This window comes from Salvelinus alpinus, chromosome 26, assembly GCF_045679555.1.
Source record: "Salvelinus alpinus chromosome 26, SLU_Salpinus.1, whole genome shotgun sequence".
Lineage (NCBI taxonomy): Eukaryota > Metazoa > Chordata > Actinopteri > Salmoniformes > Salmonidae > Salvelinus > Salvelinus alpinus.
Window position 1 is genome coordinate 13,714,473 of NC_092111.1, and position 21,033 is coordinate 13,735,505.

The window sequence follows — 21,033 nt, forward strand, 5'->3', positions numbered from 1 at the left end:
TCATTTGTATCCACTTTTATTGAAGTTGATTCTATCACAGGTAACAGCCCCAGGCAAAGGGTAATGGAGGGAAATGGTCTGGTGGAGTAACAGGATTCAGAACCAGAGACCCCGTAACGCCAACTATTTCTTACAGAAAACAAAGCACTCATTGAAATGCTAGACGATCCAATGCAGCATTTAAAAAGGACCTTCAGAGGTAGACATTGCAGGCTATAAATGATTTGCAAGGTCTATTTTTCTATAGGATCACAGTGCTTTAGTAGTTCATTCAAATGACTTGGTCACATGATTTGGTCACCATCCATTGGTAACCATTCTTCAACACAAAGGAGTTCTTCCAAACAAAGAAATGCCTAGTGAGACTAACCGAGGTAAACCTTGGTCCCAGGAGAACATATTCAGTCACATCTTACACTTACTGCCATAAATACTGCACAAACACACACCATACACACAAACCAAACTAAACTTGAGTGCCTTGATACCAAATCCAGTATATTCATACAGTATGTAATACATGCAACAACCCTATCCCAGTCTGCTTAGAGTGACCATAACAAAAGTCATATCTGAGTGAGAGGTTTATAAAACAGTGCTGTTAAGTTATCATATGTACAGGATACACATGGTATACACCGTCCAACAAAATGCTTACTTGCAGGTTCCTTCAACAATGCAACAACAAGAAATAGCTCAGATTGCCTATTCCTCCATTACCCTCTTCCTCCTCTCTGTTCCCAATCTTTCTCTCACTCTACTCGGCACCCTGTCCATCTCCCTTCTTCTTGTGTCCAGAGACGATGTCGTCGATGCGCAGCAACAAGATGGCCGTCTGGAGAGAGAAAGAAGAAGGAGTCCAAGGGAGTAGAACTGCACAGCCAAACAATATGTACAGTGCCTTCAGAAAGTATTCATACCCCCTTGACTTACATTGTGTTACAGCCTGAATTCAAAATCTCACCCCATAATGACAACGTAAAAACATGTTTAGATATTTTAGCACATTTATTGAAAATGAAATACAGAAATCTAATTTACATACATATTCAAACCCCTGAGTCAATACATGTTAGAATCACATTTGGCAGCGATTACAGCTGTGAGTCTTTCTAGGTAAGTCTAAGAGCTTTTCACACCTGGATTGTACAATATTTGCACATAATTTTTTTAATTCTTCATGCTCTGTCAAGTTGGTTGTGGATCATTGCTAGACAGCCATTTAAGTCTTGCCATATATTTTTAAGCCAGTTTAAGTCAAAACTGTTACTAGACCCCTTAGGAATATTCAATGTCGTCTTGGTAAGCAACTCCACTGTAAAAAAACATTAGGAACACCTTCCTAACCCTGAGTGGCTCGCCCTCAAAACAGCCCCAATTCATCAGGGAATGGACTCTACAAGGTGTCAAAAGCATTCCACAGGGATGTGGGGCTATGTTGACTACAATGCTTCCCAGTTGAGTCAAGTTCGCTGGATTTCCTTTGGGTGGTGGACCATTCTTGATACACATGGGAAACTGTTGAGTGTGAAAAACCCAGCAGTGTTGCAGTTTGACACAAACCGGTGCGCCTCGCACCTACTACCACACCCCGTTGAAAAGGCACTTAAATATTTTGTCTTTCCCATTGACCATCAACGGCACACATACAATCTTTCTGAAGGCTTAAAAATATCTTTAAGCCGTGTCCTCCCATTCATCTACACTAATTGAAGAGAATTTAACAAGATACATCAATAAGGGATCATAGACTGACCAGGTGTTCTTAATATTTTGTTCACGCAGTGTATATTTGGCCTTGTGTTTAGGTTATTGTCCTGCTGAAAGGTGAATTTGTCTCCCATTGTTTGTTGGAAAGCAGACAACCAGGATTTTGCCTGTGCTTAGCTCTATTACATTTTTTTTTAAGGATAAAAATAAACTGTAGTCCTCGCCAATGACAAGCATACCCATAACATGATGCAGCCACCACCATGCTTGAAAATATGAAGAGTGGTACTCAGTAATGTGTTGTGTTTGCCCCAAACATAACGCTTTGTATTAGGACATAAAGCTCATTTATTTGCAGTTTTACTTTTAATGCTTTATTGCCTGTTGATGCATCTTCAGTTCTCCTATTACAGCCTTTAAACACTAACTGTTTTAAAGTCACTATTGGCCTCTGAAAACCTTGAGCGTTTTCCGTCCTCCCCTCGGCAACTGAGATAGGAAGGACGCCTGTATCTTTGTAGTGACTGTGTGTGTTGATACACCATCCAAAGTGTAATTAATAATTTCGCCATGCTCAAAAGGGATATTCAATGTCTGCTTTAAAAAAATATATGGTTTACCCATCAACCAATAGGTGTATTCTAGTCAAGGCTCATCCTATAAAACTACTGCTGTACACACTTTTTCTATTCATATACTGTCCATAATGTCTATACACACACCATCATATAAATATATATTTATTTCGGACTGACATTGCTCGTTCTGATATTTCATATATATATATATATTGTTTTGTTAGTTATTACTGCACTGTTGGAGCTAGAAACAAGCATTTCACTGCACCTGCAAAATATGTTTACGCAACCAACATTTGATTTGAGGTGCCCTTTGTGAGGCATTGGGAAACCTCCCGTCTTGGTAGTTGAATCTGTGGTTGAAATTCATTGCTCAGTTGAGGGACCTTACAGATTATTGTATGTGTGGGGTACAAAGATGAGCTAGTTATTCAAAAATCATGTTAAACGCTAGTATTGCCATGCAACTTATTATGGCACTTGTTAAAAAAATGTTTTACTCCTGAACTTATTTAGGCTTGCCATAACAAAGGGGTTGAATACTTATTGCCTCAAGACATTCCAGCTTTTCATTTTTTATTAATTTGAAAAAATGTCTAAAAACATTCGACTTTAACATTACGGGGTATTTTGCCAGAGACAAAATCTCAATTTAATCCATTTTAAATTTAGGCTGTAACAAAATGTGGAAAAAGTAAAAGGGGTGTGAGTACTTTCTGAAGGCACTGTAACTAATGAACACTTGTGTAGCGCCTCAATGCCCTCAACATTGTATTGAGCAGGTGGTTGGAAGTCTCTCACCTCTACTGCAGTCTTGTAGGTCTGGGCCTTGACGGCCAGTGGCTCCCAGATGCCCAGGGCGGTCATGTCAGCCAGGGTGCCAGTCTCTCCGTTCACCCCCCACGACACACTGCCCTTCTGGGTGTGCTTGGCCTGGAGTGAGATGGAGCTCAGTGAAAAGGCCACTATAATGTACAGTAAAACCTCCATCTCCCTTTCACACCCTCTCTCACACTTGCGCACACACTCTCCCATTGTCTTCCTCCGAGATGGTATGAGATTCTACCTTTGACTCTCTCCGTCTCTCTTACCCTGAGGGAGGTGAGCACACGGATGGTGGAGGCGCCACAGTTCTGGATGAGGGTGCGGGGGATGACCTCCAGGGCCTGGGCCAGGGCACGGTAGGGCCACTGCTCCACGCCAGTGAGGGCCTTGGAGAGCTCCATCAGCCGCCGGGACACAGCCATCTCGGCAGCGCCACCGCCAGGCAGCAGGCTGGGCTCCAGCAGCACATTGCGGGTCACCTGCATGGCATCCTGCAGGTTACGCTCCACCTCCTGGGAGATAGAGGTAAATGGAGGAAAGCGAGATTTCAGAACACAAGTAAAACCTAATTTAGTCATCTTTGCACTGATAACTTCTGTGACTTACAATTTTAAAAAAGAGACAGGTTCTAGGAGGGGAGTAGAGACTCATCCCATTAACGTCATTCTTTACATTATCATCCCTCTCTTTTAGCACTTAGTGATTGTTGCGCAACAAAAAGCGCATATTATTTTGAACGCTTTATTCTCAGTTTCTCACCGCCAGGATTTCCTTGCTGGCTCCTCTCAGCAGGATGGTGCAGGCTTTAGGGTCTTTGCACTCTGTGACGAAGGCAAAGTACTCGTCTCCAATCTTCTTGATCTCAAACAATCCTGCCCCCAGGCCCACGTCCTCCTCGCGCAGCTCGTCCGTACGGCTGGCAATGCGTGCGCCACACGCCCTGAGGGGTAACAAGGAAATAGGTTAGAGCAGTAGTTGTGAAGACCATACACCCCGTTAAAGAAACATAAATAAACCAATACGCAATGAAAGTGCTCGGTCATTCGCTAGCTATGTACATAGTAACATGACACAGAGCAAAACGGCGAAATTTAAACATGTTTTTGTTTGCGAGAATTGCCTCCAATAATTGATGTAATGTCAACACATTTTTTTTTTTGCTTTCAATTGGCTTACCTGGCAATCCGGTTGTTGTCAGTCTTTCTTACACGGCGAATAGCCGTGATGTTAGCCTTCATCAGGTAGTGCTGAGCCAAGTCTGAAGAGAGGCAAAATATAGTCGAGGTAAAAAAGTTTTTTTAAAGTCAGTTGCATCAGACATAGGCCTTAACAAGAACAATGAATTTTGAAGCAGCGTGGGGTACCTGAGATGCCCTTCTCTGTGAAGATGAGGTCAGGCTTGAGGCGGATGATGTCTTCACAGATCTGCTGGATGTACTCCTCCTCCATCTGCAGTATGCGGGCAAAGTCCTCCTCACGAGTGATCTCAATATCAGTCTGGCTCTCTCCCTTCTTGTACTCCAGGGAGCAGTCCAACAGGACAATACGGGGATCCTTGATCATTCTGCGCATGCGCGGGTGGGTCACGTCCTTGTTCACCATCACACCTCTCAGCACGCACGAGTCCTCGATGATCCCACCGGGAACCTGGACAAACACATTAACACAGAGGATGAAGCAGAACTTGGATTGCACAGGAAAACGGACATAAAAAAAGACACACTTTGAACCTTACCTTTTCTACTTTGGCGTACTTCTTGATGTCGATCTCCTTGCGTCCGTTCTCCTCCATCTCCACAGTTTTGACGGCGTCCAGGGCGATGCTGCAGGCCATGTCAGACCAGCGGCTCAGGGCCTTGGTGTTGATGGCAGAGTTGATGATCTTCAGCATCATCTCCCTGTCGCTCACGTCCACTGGGGTGCTGGGAGGAGGAGAGTGTGTTGTTAAACAAATGTTATGAGTGTGAAAGCATTTGCCACCTAAAACAGTGGTTCTCAAACTGGGGGTCGCGAAAAGGTTTTTGTGGGGGTTGAAACTGAATGGGAAAAACACATTTTCCCTACATTTTAATTAGAGGTCGACCGATTATGATTTTAACGCCGATACCGATTACTGGAGGACAAAAAAAGCCGATACCGATTAATCGGCCGATTTATAAAAAATAAAATGTTTATAAGTATATATATATCATACACACACATTTTTGTAATAATGACAATTGCAACAATACTGAATGAACACTTTTATTTTTACTTAATATAATACATAAATACACACACACAGCTCTGAAGTGACAATGATACTGAAGAGTCTGCTTAGGAGACAAATACTCTCAACTGTTTGAATAAAAATAGAGTTTAAGTTACCTGTGATGAATGTTGAAAACAAAAACTGTCATTTCTATATGCAGGAAATCCTATTTTAATAATGGGCATGGTAAGAATTGACGACCAAAGTGTGAGTCATAATTCCCATGACAACTACTAGCAAAATCTGAAAAGCGGTTCCTTCATTTATTCCAAAGGATATTTTTAGATTCACTTCAAATATAGTCTGTGTTTCGTGTAGGCTTACACCACCTTGACAATTTTATAACTGTGTAGATATCCATAGGACAAGGTAACTCTGATCAATATTGGCTAAATATAAGTGAAGATCATTTTTTTTGTAGAGTGGATTTATGAAAATATTTTGACAAACGTTACCTTATCCTAGTGAGATTTACACGGGTATCAAAACGTCGAGGCGGTTTAAGCCTGCACGAAATACAGACCGTATTTGAAGTAGATCAAGACATTCTCTATGGAAGACATGAACGGTAAAATAGCTAAATATGCAGGTTTAAAAATATACACTTGTGTATTGATTTTAAGAAAGGCATTGATGTTTATGGTTAAGTACACATTGGAGTAATGACAGTCATTGATTGATTGTTTTTTATAAGATAAGTTTAATGCTAGCTAGCAATTTACCTTAGCTTACTGCATTCGCGGCACAGGCAGGCTCCTAGTGGAGTGCAATGTAATCAGTGTTAGAGCATTGGACTAGTTAACTGTGAGGTTGCAAGATTGGATCCCCCGAGCTGACAAGGTTAAAAATCTGTCGTTCTGCCTCGTAAGAATGTGTTCTTAACTGACTTGCCAAGTTAAATAAAGATTAAATAAAAGGTGTAAAAAAATATATAAAATAAAATCGGCGCCCAAAAATACCGATTTCCGATGGTTATGAAAACTTGAAATCGGAGCCGATTAATCGGTCGACCTCTAATTTTAATAGGCTACATATTCTATTTGTATTGTATATTTATACATTTGCCTATTCGATCTGGTTACTAACAAAATAATTTGGTACAATACTGTAGGCCTGTCTCAAACATCTCATCTGTGCCTCAGAACCAAAAAGTGTCTTGACTCTTGACCAGTCATCAGCATTTGGCACGCAAAGGGAGGATGCATATCCAGGTTAATGACCAAAGCACTGGTTTCATTTTCTCCAGTTTTAGCAGACAAAAAAAATAGTATGTTTATATATAAAAAGGATTAGCAATGTGCTACAGACGCATCTTTGCCAGAATAGGCTTCCTGGTGATTCGTTGATCATTTTCATACAGGTCTAGGCCAAGTTTGGGTGGCTACTGGCTATCTGTCTAAAGATACCATAGTTGTAACGTCGCACTGCCTTCAATACTTAAGGGATGAAGATGTAATACATTTACCAGAATATGTTACAATATTTGTGAGGAATAAAAAGGCTGCAGACAGACTATGCTTTCTAGCCGATCCTGCAACATACAGGTCAGCCGTAACCTGGACTCCAGAGAAGTGACATGACATTGGCTGCTAACATGAATGACTTTCACCTTAAAATGCAGGTCTAAAACATATCTTGCGTTTTGAGTGGATCACTGTTTGACATGAAACATGCAGTGACCAGAAAAAGTATTTGGGCCAAAGCTCTAGACTTCATATAAAATCACAGATTAATGTCAATCACAGATTTGCATAAAAAGTGAAGTTATACAGATGTCAAGTTAGGATTCAGCCCTTAACGATTAAAAGGTTGTGTGTGTGTGTGGGCGGGCGGTAGAGGCTGGAACAGTACCTGATATCTTTGAGCAGGTTGAGCATATCATCCAGGGCTTGTCTGTAGGCACTGATGACAACCGTCGGGTGCATCTGCTGCTCCAGGAACTGCTCTGACACGGACAGCATCTCACCCGCTAGAGAGATGCACAAAATGTATGGATGTCTCCCCGGCCATGGCTGTCAATAACACCTTCTGTGGCAGAAACACCCCCTAAAAAAATCCACGCCTTGCGGCCAAAGTGGCCGTTGTGCCCTTGGGCTGAATATAACAACACAAATTCCTTTCTCCCAGCTGCCAATCGCCCTGCTCCGAAGCACCCCTCACTCACATGGCTCTCTCAGATATTTCAATTCTCATTAGTCAATGCCCGTCACGTGATCAGGTCCTTTTCACAGGCATTGCAGCTCCGAAGTAGACTACTAGTGATGTCAGAAACATTGGGATGCAACGGCGCATGCATCCTTATGGAATTCCAAGGCAAATATTGAAGACGTTAGAACTGTCCATGTTGACTTTGTCAGCCAACAAAATGAGTAACAAACAGCAAAAGCACTAACCTATGTCAATCTACTATCTCACATATGACATAAGTTGACCTTTCTATGGGTCAGCTTGTCGTTCTGTGCAAGAAAGAAACATTCCAAACAGACGCTCTGGGACAGTTGTGGGATGATAGACCCCAAATGAATACTACTACCGTACATCAAAACAAAATTTCAAAAGCAATGAGGCTGATGCAACAGATCAGAACTTCTAGATTAAAATGTTGATAACCTATTATTTCTTCACATTATAAGCGCAGCAATGCGCACACGGCAGCAGGCTATAAATGTTCCAACATGCAATTAGCAGGAACGGTCTATCAGGTTGCGTGGAAAACACAACTAATGGGACGCAGAGTTAAATGTACATTATTAAAATGTTTTTTATTTTTTATTAAATTAGGCCCTATTCATTTCTGCATACTTTTAACTCGGATCTCGTATGTGGACAGAGAATTGCGTAGTTGGTACGCAAAACGCGTGCATGTTGGCAGGTCTGCAATTGGCCCAACATCGCCCAGGTTTGGCCGGCATTTTAAATACGATTTTTTTCGGAACAGATTTGCCTAGTTAAATAAAGGTTAAAAAAAATCCTAAACGGCCATGCCCCTAAAACCACTAAATTCTTGGCCTGGTTGAGACACAGGAGTAATACATGAAGAATAGGCTGGATTGGATTACTAGTGTACTACTACCATGAGAATAGACCTGATGGTGCAGTCTATTCACAGTATTGGGCATGTGGTGACTCACCCAGGATGATGACAGAGGTGGTGCCGTCTCCCACCTCCTCGTCCTGAGTGCGGCTGATCTCAATCATGGACTTGGCAGCCGGGTGCTGGACCTGGATCTGTGGAAGCAGAGACAGAGGGAAGGAGGTGGGCTTTGCACTGGGGCACTGAACATTGATATTTTCTACATGGAAGTAGACGTATTGGGAATCATAGCAAGTGTGCTCTTCTCACCTCTCTCAGGATAGCGTTGCCATCGTTGGTCATCACAATCCCACCCATGGGGTCCAAAAGCATCTACACACAAAGCATGTTATGGTTTCCCCAATTCAAGTGCTACCATAAAGTATGTTTCAAGCAAAACTGTGACAAAAACCTGGGTATAAAAAGAAACCTATAGCTCACTTTCATCATGGCCCTTGGTCCCAGGCATGTTCTGATGACGTCTGCGATCGTCTACAACACACATACGAAAAGAGGTTTATCTATATAGTGTCAACAGGCAATGCATCATAGCTATCCTACATTCCTCATCAATTGAGCTACAGTAGCAATGTACTGGGTAGGGATGTGACGATACCAGTATCGCAATATTTTTTCCATGGCAAAAATGAAAAAGCAGACCAACCTCTTTGGTCCTTAAACACATGCTGTATGTAAAATATTGTGCGCTATAGCTTGGAAAATAAACGTGACTCGATGACAACATGATGTTCGTTTCCAACATTAGGGCTGTTTTCCAAAACTTCATGGTCCCCCCCCCCCACCCCACCCCATGATGATAGCAATTATCACGATACTGGTATCATCCCAGCCTTAGTACTGGGCCCCATAGTCAGCTATTAAACATACAATTATGTTGAAATAACATAGCTAGAAACCATGTTAATTCAACCAAGTACAGTGGAAGACACCAACTAATGGGACCTCACCTTGGCTGCACTGATATTTCCTGTCTGAACCTTCCGTCCAGACTCCCTCTTCATATTCTGGCCTGTAGGGAACATGAGAACGGAGTTAATAGTATATTGTGTAAAATATTGCTGCAAAAACACAGCAGAACAAAACATCATTACAACAATTAGTCTAGTTACCACTGGGATCCAACAGTCTACGTTTGTTCTACACCTTTTGATTTCCATGTACAAATTAAGATCCCACATCTGTAGCTCGCTAGCTACCGAATTTACATCATACAAAAGCTAGCTAGGCGTATCGTGTGGATTATGGATGTCTCGTATTTTGGAAGGCTGACATTTTACGCTGTAATGATATGCCTTGCTGCTAACAGATACATAATTACTAAACTACACACAAATACTGCACCAAAGTTGGCTTAAATCTGACATGCTAGTTACTGACATGCAGGAGCTGTCTAATGTTGACATACCTGGAAGCTCCAACGACTAGGTTCAAATTGCAGTGATTTGAGTCAAACTTCGAGTTTCACTAATGTTGTCGAACAGATGGGTAGGACTCCCATGTTTTTAGCCCCAATTGGTCAACAGCAACCAAACTATCTAAAACTATCTAGCAATAAAGTATTATCAATGTGTAACGTCATTACAAAATGTATTCTTGAGAATTGACATTTTAGTTAAGCACTTAACGTTAGCGGTTGTGTAAAATGTACTGTAGCCAGCCAGATAGGTTTGTTGTAACGTTATCTGACGTTACGGCCAAGAAAGTCATACAAAGAGCTAGTTAGCCTACTAGCTAAATACCTTGCTAACGCTAATTAGCGAGCACTGTCAGTTGTCGGCAAGGAAGCAGAAGCACATGCTTTGTAGCTGGCTACCTGTGTAGCCTGTACTGGCCGCTTGTCAGGATATTACAAACGACAAAGACATCAAAATGCGTCACATTTCCACAGAAATCAAAGTTAAGATGTTACATTTCTCGTTGCTTAAGGTTTTTCTATTTACTTACTCAGCACGAGAACCTGTTGGCCCATCATTGTGACAGTGTGTGTGGGACAACGGTCTGGAACCTTCTGGGCAGCACTAGAGGAAGAAGATCCAGATGCAGGGCGGATTACTTCTAGTGTGTTAACCAATAACCTTCGAGCTAAACGTGATGTACTGTGACTTCCACCAGTTGGGGAACCGGGGTAAACGCAAGAGGATTAAAGGGGAGGCGAGTATGTACAGGGCATCATTGTGAGACGCACCCTGTACCATATATTCATTGCCCTGTACAAAACCAAGCAACTCCATATACAGTAATCCAATATTGGCTAGACCTTTTCTGAAATTCAAGGATACCTGTATTACAGGATGTTTCCCTTCTTGTTGTTGAATTGAAAAAAAGAGAGATATGACAATACCAAACCACTATTTTGTATTTATTTTACCTTTATTTAACTAGGCAAGTCAGTTATTAAGAACAAATTCTTATTTACAATGACGGCCTAAACTGGACGACCCTTGGCCAATTGTGCGCTGCCCTACTAATGCAGGGATCAACTAGATTCAGAAGCAGGCCGTTTTTTTCTGGAGCGGAACAATTACAAATAATTTGTAGACTGCAAATTATCCGCAAGAAGCCCAAACATATGTTTGTCTAAAACAATCATTTCAGACCTTCCTTATATTTGTATACGATCACGTCTCTCTATTATATGTGGGAACACTTCGGAAACAGATTTCTTAAATTAAAATCACTTTGAGCTGATTTCCTAGTGTTTTTAGTTTTTTTATACTGAACAAAAATATTAACGTAATATGCAACAATTTCATTGATTTATATCTGTATTCCCATTCATTGAGTTACAGTTCATATGAGGAAATCAGTCAACCGAAATAAATTCACTAACCCCTAATATATTGTAATGACCTGACTAGATCATAAAAGAACAACTGTCCAGACAGAGGATTGAGTTTACGAATGGACGGTTTATTAAACCAACTTTACACAGGCTACTGTTTGGCCGTAGCCCACGCCAAATAAGTGAAAGATAACACACAAGCCAATCGTGACCTTCTCTTGTGGAGCCCAGACGTAAGAGAGAGAACAAAGGCAAAACCTGGTCTTAACTTCCAATGCTCCATCCCCCTGCCCAACCCCCCTCCACGCCACTCCGCCAACCGCCAGGATGCCCGGCATCAGAACATTCCAGGCATTCCCGTGATTGGCAGATAGCAGGTTGACTGACATGTCGGACCCCGCGAACACAACCACCTACTAGCCTAACACATAACACACAGCTGTCTGTGCGGGTCGCTACACAGCCCCCCCACCACAAAGTCCCTCGTCCCCGAGGGAACAAACAAAGTCTCTGAAGCGACCCGGAGGTCTCCTTTGCCTGCGTGTATTTCACATGAATACAGATATGCATCTGTTGGTCAAAGATACCTTTAAAAATGGGCCTCAGGATCTCGTCATGGTATTTTGTGCATTCAAATTGCCATCGATAAAATGCAATTGTATTTGATGCATGCCCATACCATAATCACACCCCCAGCATGGGGCACTTTGTTCACAATGTTGACATCAGCAAACCACTTGCCCACACAACGCCATACACATGGTCTGCGGTTGTGAGGCCAGTTGGACATACCGCCAAATGATCTAAAACGACGTTGGAGGCGGCTTATGGTAGAGAAATGAACATTAAATTATCTGGCAACAGCTCTGGTGGACATTCCTTCAGTCAGCATTCCAATTGCACACTCCTTCAACCTGCGACATCAGTGGCATTGTGTTGTGTGACAAAACTACACATTTTAGAGTCGCCTTTATTGTCCAAAGCACAAGGTGCACCTGTGTAATGATCAAGCTGTTTAATCAGCTTCTTAATATGACATCTGTCAGGTGGATGGATTATCTTGGCAAAGGAGAAATACAACATTTGAGAGAAATAAGCTTTTGTGCGTATGGAACATTTCTGGGATCTTTTATTTCAGCTCATGAAATATGGGACCAACACTTTACATGTCGCGTTTATATTTTTGTTCAAAGTATGTCCAACAATGACTATGTCCAACACAAAAAAACATGTTTGTTTAAATATATATATATTTTAGGGGCTCGCCAGTTGGGGAACGCTGCACTGTGTCCAGAAAACTAAATATGTATTCACTGATGTAAGTATGCGTACTGTGTTACTACGTTGTACGACAGTAGACTATTGTCTGACTGTTTTCCAGAAGAAAGTCAAAGACACATCAAATACTAATTTTTTAAAAATGTTACTGGAATCGTTTAAGTGAGAAAACGCCAAAGACATATCTCAATTTCTTAGCAGATCAAAAATAAACTGTAAGGATAATGGGTCCTCTGAGTGCAAAACTCTAGCAACAAATAAAATGTACATCAATAAATTATAAGGCTCGGTCAAAAAAGAGACAATTAAGATAGCAAATATCCTTTGTTTTCACACATTATGTACAAAGTATGTTGCTTACTGTATACTCTATTCAATAAATATGACTACACACACACACACACACGTCCTTCATAGCCATATCCAAACATCGTACAGGACTTTCAGAAGTTAGTTGCTCTAAAAATTCCTGGCAAAATGGCATATGATAGAAACAAATAGAAACCTGAATATTCAAAAACATAGGGTGCAAACATATTTTTTTTCAAGAACAGCATTGTGGCTACTTGTAATTTTTGCCAATCGGAATATTGCCTTTACAGTATTTCCAATATGGTTAATTTGATATTTGCATGGCCAAAAAAAAGGGAGAATGGGTTGGGATGTTTTGGGTTTTGTATGCAGTCAGGAGGCAGATAGATCAGGAGTGAGTGGTTGGTTGGTTGTTGGTGCTGTCTGGAATGACACCAACTCAGTAGCTCAAGCGCACATACAAAAAGACCAGTGGGTATTTATACCCGTCTGAACTTTTTTTTAGAACTAGGAAATATGGAGCCATTTCAGAGTATTTTACACAAGCAATCATCATTGGTGGAATGGATGGTATGGCTTATGATGGTGAGGAAGACAGATGGTTCTGAGATAGAGGAGAGATAGTAAGTCAAGATCTATATAGAAACAAATAGGTGTTATTACAGTATCATTATACAGTATATATTAATATCACAGTATTTGATGCATGATAAACCTGCAACAAACTGATCCTTGGTGAGTTCATGCCGTCGATGTACATTTTGATTTTGCCTTTATATGAATGTAAATTGGGAAGGTTTGGTTCAGTCTTATGCCAAGACAAATCAGCCTCATCTCTCTTCCAGGTCACTTGACATTAGAAGCTGGCAGTCCTCACTCATTGTTTCTCTTCTGTAGAAATGCTATTACTCCTCCTGATCAATTACAAGGGGCTCTGTTCCTGGAGAGTTAATCGTGTAACTTGGATTTCATTCAAATCTGTTGTTTCAAGGGGAAAAAAACTTTGTGGGTAGAGTTTCTGGAGTGTTATTTCATCAGAAATAAAGAATCTCAGCAGAAGTTGTGACTCTTCAGGAACAGCGTATCCACAACTGCAATTCCAGGGGTCTCAAGATACATTTCCCATCATACACCCCTGCCATCGAATCACTTCTGTTCACAAGTCTTCTCTCACGCCACTGACAACGGGGATGTGCGAGGATTCTCTCTTCAAGTACTTGATGAAGTCCTTCACTTCACGGGCTCCCTGGAATTACAGGAAAACATTTTAAGCACCCTTTGTAACCCGACATATACAATCTTTGATACATCAGTATATGCAGTGTTTCCCCTAGGATTGTTTTCAGCAGCGGTGGCAAATCTAGTGGGTGAAGTAGTTTTGCGAGCCATTGCTTTCAGTCATTGCGCTATTCCTTTAAAAGCATGTTTTGGCAGAAATATCTATAGAAGATGTCGTGGAAAATTGCAAGATTATGTTATAGTGCTTGTATTGCATTAGAATGGTTGTTTTATTCGACAGAATAGAGGATTCTGTCGACTATTGTGTTTGTGTGTTCCACTGAGGATGGGTCTCTATGAGATAGCACTGCCAGAGGAGATTTACGATGTCTTTGGGTAATAAAGCCTAAAGAGCATTCCAGATAGTAAAGCTAATGTTTTTGTGCTATACCGTACCAGGGTAAGACGGGTTCCAGTTTGGAGTAGGAGGGGGCCAGACACTGGTCTTTACAATAAGAACTGTCGACACAGCAGTAACTGTCTGCTATGTTTTATAGATATCTTTCATACAAATCTTAACCTTTGTGAACTGTTCCTAAGATCTGTGGTTCATCATGTAAGTTGAGAGGGGTGTATCTTGGCTATAAAAGATCTTTGTATTCTTATGTAGGGACTCTCAGAATTCATTATAGACACTGAATTGATCTGAGAGTCAAAGGGCTATTGTAAAGCTCATATTATTAAAGATGAAGTTTAAGTATAACTCTGACTGGTGTGTGGTTTGTAACTCTCCTCATTTGGTAATACAGGAAAATGCCATCACAATGCAAAATAATCTCTCTCTCTCTATATATATATATGTTTCTTTTAAATATATTTTTTGGGAGTGGCGGGACGCCGCTGCTAAATGAATATAGGGGAAACACTGGTATATGACTAGTTTGTGTCTGCTTATGTAAAATGGTAATAACATTTTGGGAGATTTCACCTCATATCGTTTGGGTTGGTCCTTCTTGTCTGCCCGAGCAAAGTAGATGGTGGGAAACCTACAGAACAATACATGAGAGAGCGAGAGAAACACAATGAATGAATGACCAGAGACAGGGAGAAAATGAATGGAAAGATAAGTGAGAGCTGATAGAAGGAAAAGGATAACCAGGTGATAAAGTGTGGTGTCTCACCCTTGCACATCAAAGCCTTGTGGAACATCATTGGCTGTAGCGTCCATCTTGGCAATGACAATATTAGGGTCAGAGTAGAGCTGAAGGGAGAAGAAAAAAGGAGAAATAACCAATGAGAACAAAAGGGTTTACTTGGCTTTAGCTCTTTTCCTTAGTTTATTGACAAATCACAAATCTCAATGCATACAATTGTTCTGAGGAAAGCCATAATAGTAAATAGTGGCAGTAAATAAAATATTCTGTTCTAGTTTTAAATTACATAAAATGTGGCATTGGTGAGTCTGTGTATGTAGTCTTTCTCACCTGTTCTGCCAACTCCTTGTACTTGGGCTCCAGGCTCTTACAGTGACCACACCAGGGGGCATAGAACTCAATCAGCACGTCCTTCTCAGGGTCATTCACAATCTCCTCAAATGACTCTGCTACCACTACCTGGGAGTGGGCGCGCGCATACACACACACACACAAACACACACGCACAAAAAAATTGTGATTTGTCACGACAACAAAATCAGAAACACAAATGTACTGCGATTGAGTATTGAATAATAACACAGAAATACAGACACTCGTTCACATAGACAAACAAACATACCTTGACGGGACCCTTGTTTTTCTCAGGGATGGGCTCCGACTTGATGTAACGTTTTAGTCGTCCAGCAAAGTAATCCTCCAGGAATCTTTCCAGGGACTTCCCATCTCTCCTGTTAAATAGGATCAACAACAAACATAATTAGTAGGGTTGTACGTGGTGGAACTTAAAGGTTAGACTTAGAACCTCAACTAAACTCAGCAAAAAAAGAAACGTCCTCTCACTGTCAACTGCGTTTATTTTCAGCAAACTTAACATGTGTATGTATTTGTAGGAACATAACAAGATTCAAAAACTGAGACATAAACTAAACAAGTTCCACAGACATGTGACTAACAGAAATTGAATAACGTGTCCCTGAACAAAGGGGGGGTCAAAATCAGAAGTAACAGTCAGTATCTGGTGTGGCCAGCAGCTGCATTAAGTACTGCAGTGCACCAGATTTGCCAGTTCTTGCTGTGAGATGTTACCCCACTCTTCCACCCAGGCACCTGCAAGTTCCCAGACATTTCTGGTGGGAATGGCCCTAGCCCTCACCCTCCGATCCAACAGGTCCCAGACGTGCTCAATGGGATTGAGATCCGGGCTCTTCGCTGGCCATGGCAGAACACTGACATTCCTGTCTTGCAGGAAATCATGCACAGAACGAGCAGTATGGCTGGTGGCATTGTCATGCTGGAGGGTCATGTCAGGATGAGCCTGCAGAAAGGGTACCACATGAGGGAGGAGGATGTCTTCCCTGTAACGCACAGCATTGAGATTGCCTGCAATGACAACAAGCTCAGTCCGATGATACTGTGACACACCGCCCCAGACCATGACGGAACCTCCACTTCCAAATCGATCCCGCTCCAGAGTACAGGCCTCAGTGTAAAGCTCATTCCTTCAACGATAAATGCGAATCCGACCATCACCCCTGGTGAGACAAAACCACAACTTGTCAGTGAAGAGCACTTTTTGCCAGTCCTGTCTGGTCCAGCGACTGTGGGTTTGTGCCCATAGGCGACGTTGTTGCCGGTGATGTTTGGTGAGGACCTGCCTTACAACAGGTCTACCAGCCCTCAGTCCAGCCTCTTTCAGCCTATTGCGAACAGTCTGAGCACCGATGGAGGGATAGTGCATTCCTGGTGTAACTCGAGCAGTTGTTGTTGCCATCCTGTACCTGTCCCGCAGGTGTGATGTTCAGATGTACCGATCCTGTGCAGGTGTTGTTACACGTGGTCTGCCACTGCGAGGACGATCAGCTGTCCGTCCTGTCTCCCTGTAGCGCTGTCTTAGTACGGATATTGCAATTTATTGCCCTGGCCACATCTACAGCCCTCATGCCTCCTTGCAGCATGCCTAAGGCATGTTCACACAGATGAGCAGGGACCCTGGGCATCTTTCTTTTGGAGTTTTTCAGAATCAGTTGAAAGGCCTCTTTAGTGTCCTAAGTTTTCATAACTGTGACCTTAATTGCCTACCATCTGTCTGTAAGCTGTTAGTGTCTTAACGACCGTTCCACAGGTGCATGTTCATTAATTGTTTATGGTTCATTGAACAAGCATGGAAAACAGTGTTTAAACCCTTTACAATGAAGATCTGTGAAGTTATTTGGATTTTTACAAATTATCTTTGAAAGACAGGGTCCCGAAAAAGGGCCGTTTCTTTTTTTTGCTGAGTTTGTCTGTAACTCACGTGAACTCCTCCCTCATGGTGTACTTGAAGCCCTGTCGTGTTCTGATGGTTACGAAGGGCAGATCTCCTCCGTCCGACGCACCCAGACCAAACTCCTCCTCTAGCTCGTCCACAAAGTCCCTGCGATTGGCCACGGCAAAACTCAGGCCCTGGGACGCAAACTGATAACCCACCTTCATCACCCTGAGAAGAGCACATGAACGACATTTAAAAATAATGATAGGAAACTTATATACCACCTTGTATACAATATTTGGAGTTCAGGTATTATATGTACTGTATGTAGGATAAGGTCGAAATCAAAATACATAATACAAGAGAATACATATCTACATTACTACTTGGTCACACTTTACGTTGCCCAATGACCATGTAAGGTAATAATAGTATTTCAATATCATCCCATAAAAAAAAAAACGAGTGTAACATAATTGTAACCAATACAATAATAACATACCTACTATGAATTCAGTATCAAATTAAAAACAGAACTGAAATAAAAGAGAAGGTTGCTATTAAGTGTGGGTCATCTAATATGAGTGTGGTTTAATGGTTTAAAGTGTTGTGGTATTGGAGGTGTACCAACCTGTTCCTCCAATAGTTGGAGCCTTTGGGGTTCCGAAGGTAGTCCAAATCATAGTACGCAGTCAACAAGTCCTGCCCCTTCAGCTTATCTCTGTTCTCATTGGTCAGATGGGGGCACATTCCGAAACTGACCAAAGGAAACAGGAAGACCAATAACATTAGACACTCAAGTAGAGGTAAAGGGGGAAAGAGAGATGGGGATATGAAAAAGAGAAACTGATATGATAGAGAGAGATAGAGACACTAATGTAACACAGACATTCAGGTGATGGATTTAGAGTAGACAAACGGGAGCAGTAGTCTTACATGTTGTCTCTGATGAAGCGGCGCAGTGTGTGGGTGGTGACGGTCTCAGTAAAGCGCAGCACGCTCTCCTCAAACTTACCGCTCAGCCTTGGGGGCCTGAACAGCAGAACACTCCTGGAGAGACGCAGGGGAGAGCGATAAGACGGTAGTTGATCAGTCTGTTGGTCACACCATGCACAGTCACACTATAGCAGTGTTTCTCAGTCCATTCCAGGGTGTACACAATTTTGCTCTAGCCCAGCACTAAGACACCTGATTTACCTCAACAGGGTTATCTTGATCTCACTCTCTATCACGCTCACTTCTTCCCATTCTCTTCCTATCCCTCCCTCCCACTCACTCACTCACTCACTCACTCAGTGTCCACCCCATGTTTGAGGCCCAGGGTCATGTTGATGGTGTGGGCGAAGCGGAAGTGGTCCCTCATGACGCCGGCCGCCTTCAGAAACTCTGCCAGCTGAGCACTGTCAGGCCCAGAGAAGAAACCTGGGAGGGGAGAGGTAAGTATGGAGAGAGAGTACATTAGCCCTTTCCAACACTGCCAGTGTTGGCTTCCACCATGTTGCATTCACCTCTCACAAGGCTTTTCAGAGCAGTGAACATCAATTAAATGATGGACAATGTGAAAAGTACAGATTTAGGGAGCCAAAGATTCAGTTAAGAACAAACAGGTAACTAATACTCCTCTAGAGTACTACGTACCCACTACACTGGCGTCAAAATGGTTGACAAAGGCCTCGACGTCTGCCTCGCTGCGCAGGGTAACCGAGTTGGGTCCAGCCTGCTTCTTCATGTAGTGGACAATCCCATCTGTTTGTATGCAGACAAATGCATTAGTAGGCCTACATGATGAGTGTACTTTAAATAACAACACTTAAAATCACACACACCTGCTGAGCGTGGTCCGTCATAGGACGAGGAGTCTTCTCCGTTTCTGAAGATCTTGAGCGTGGGGTACCCTGTGACTCCGAAACGCCCGCAAATGTCTGGGCTCGCTGTGCAATCCACCTGAGGGGTGAGAGAGTGAGATGGATGGAAGAGATACAGAGGGTGGGGAGGTAGAGAGAGGCAGTGTGAAAGGAGAGAGAAAGGGATAGATAGAGTAAAACAATTATAGAAAGCAAAAGAGTGAGAAAAAAGATAGGGAGATGCCAGAGGCAATAGACCCCTGTCTGTGTTTTCAAACATTGCTGCAGGAGGGTGATTTGCGCCAGTTGGTGGCAAAACACATGGGAGTTCTTATAGGGGGGAAAGGCTCTATTTAGGAGCGCATTTCACACTACTTTTGGATTAGAATTTTATTTTAAGGCTGGTGTGAATGTCCTGCTTAATATAATATTTGTGTCATCATCACAAATCAACTGCATTATACTTTAAAAAAACACTTCAACCAGAAAAATGTATCTTTGGCTAGCTTTTGCTACAGCCTATATACAGCCTATATAGCAAAACAACTGCTGCATCCAAAAGTTATTTAGCAAAGATCACAACACAAACATAATCTTAGGAACTTTTCAAGCAAGAATCGAAACATCATTGTAAGCACATGAGAACCCCGAAACGTTATTTTGTTTAGAAGTAATAAAAACATAAATCCAGGATGTTTCATGGGCGCATACGTCGATGCCTTTCTTACTGCAGCCAAGAGTAGGGTGCATCTGTGCGTGAACGTCGACGTCACTGTGTCGTGTACTGGAAAGGGGTCTATATAAAGTACATTAGCCCTTTCATATAATGTCCCTGGGTTATATAAAAAGCTACTGTACCACAAATTGGCAAACAAAATAAATTGATAGCTATTCTGACAAAGTGGTGTGGTAGCTATATCATACCTTAGCAAGTGGCACTGTCCCTTTCAGTCGACTGGCTGCGGTCTCAAAATCTGGGGCTAGTTTCTTACAATGTCCACACCTGCGAAGCAAATAATGATACAATAGATTACTGGAGATATAATCCAAGGAACTGAATATGAAGTGACAGGCAATGCAAATGATACCATAGTTATACGTGGGTATAAACGTGGTATACCTGTAAAACTCATAAGCAAATTGTGGTTATAAAGACATCATATTGCCAATTTTGAAAACATATCAATAGCTCAAATACTATTTGCACATAACGGCCAACATGCTGCTAGCTAGCTTGCATTGATACAGTAGCTACTTGCCTTGAGCTTGACAGCTGAAACAAAGAATATAGTTAGCTGGCTAACGGAACATGTCTTGGACAGTTGCCTAGAATAGATACTGTACTTACATATTTGCATTAAATTACATTGCATGTCTATGAATGACAATTGATATAGACAAAAGGGAATGTTTCCATTTGTTCTCTCACCATGGAGCGTAGAATTTCACTAACATCGTCTCGTGCTCCGCTGCCAGGTAATCGAAATCCGCGTCCCCTAGCTCTAGCACATCACCCCGTGCGACTACCGCTCCAGAAAATATTACAACCGATAACATGAAAGCACGGATGAGCGACAAAAAGGATGCCATATTTCTAAATCCTTCAAGTGAACAGAATTATCAAATAAAATACAGAAACAAAAAGAGCCCATATGTTGTGGAAAAGAGAACCCTCGCTGTCACCCTGCGGCTCCTCTTTCGGAAAAGACAAGTGGACAATTGAAAGGCGGGACATA

At 42.0% G+C, this 21,033-nt stretch overlaps 2 protein-coding genes across 2 annotated transcripts; both read right to left on the reverse strand.

Moving 5' to 3' along the window:
- LOC139554747 (T-complex protein 1 subunit gamma) lies at positions 1–10,544 on the reverse strand. The gene is made up of 13 exons (XM_071367842.1): positions 10,403–10,544; positions 9,406–9,467; positions 8,879–8,929; positions 8,708–8,770; positions 8,496–8,592; positions 7,216–7,333; positions 4,849–5,035; positions 4,478–4,760; positions 4,290–4,371; positions 3,873–4,053; positions 3,380–3,625; positions 3,090–3,221; positions 1–835 (listed from the first exon to the last, which is right to left on the reverse strand). Exons 1-13 carry the CDS (start codon positions 10,428–10,430, stop codon positions 758–760), a joined length of 1,608 nt encoding a protein of 535 aa, XP_071223943.1. The 5' UTR covers positions 10,431–10,544; the 3' UTR covers positions 1–757.
- A 1,807-nt stretch (positions 10,545–12,351) lies between these two features.
- Positions 12,352–21,016, reverse strand: LOC139554749 (protein disulfide-isomerase A3-like). Its single transcript, XM_071367843.1, has 13 exons — positions 20,727–21,016; positions 20,222–20,300; positions 19,280–19,397; positions 19,092–19,199; positions 18,746–18,875; positions 18,390–18,503; positions 18,085–18,210; positions 17,499–17,681; positions 15,825–15,933; positions 15,533–15,661; positions 15,230–15,309; positions 15,037–15,094; positions 12,352–14,076 (listed from the first exon to the last, which is right to left on the reverse strand). Exons 1-13 carry the CDS (start codon positions 20,885–20,887, stop codon positions 13,987–13,989), a joined length of 1,485 nt encoding a protein of 494 aa, XP_071223944.1. The 5' UTR covers positions 20,888–21,016; the 3' UTR covers positions 12,352–13,986.
- Between the last annotated feature and the right edge of the window lie 17 nt (positions 21,017–21,033).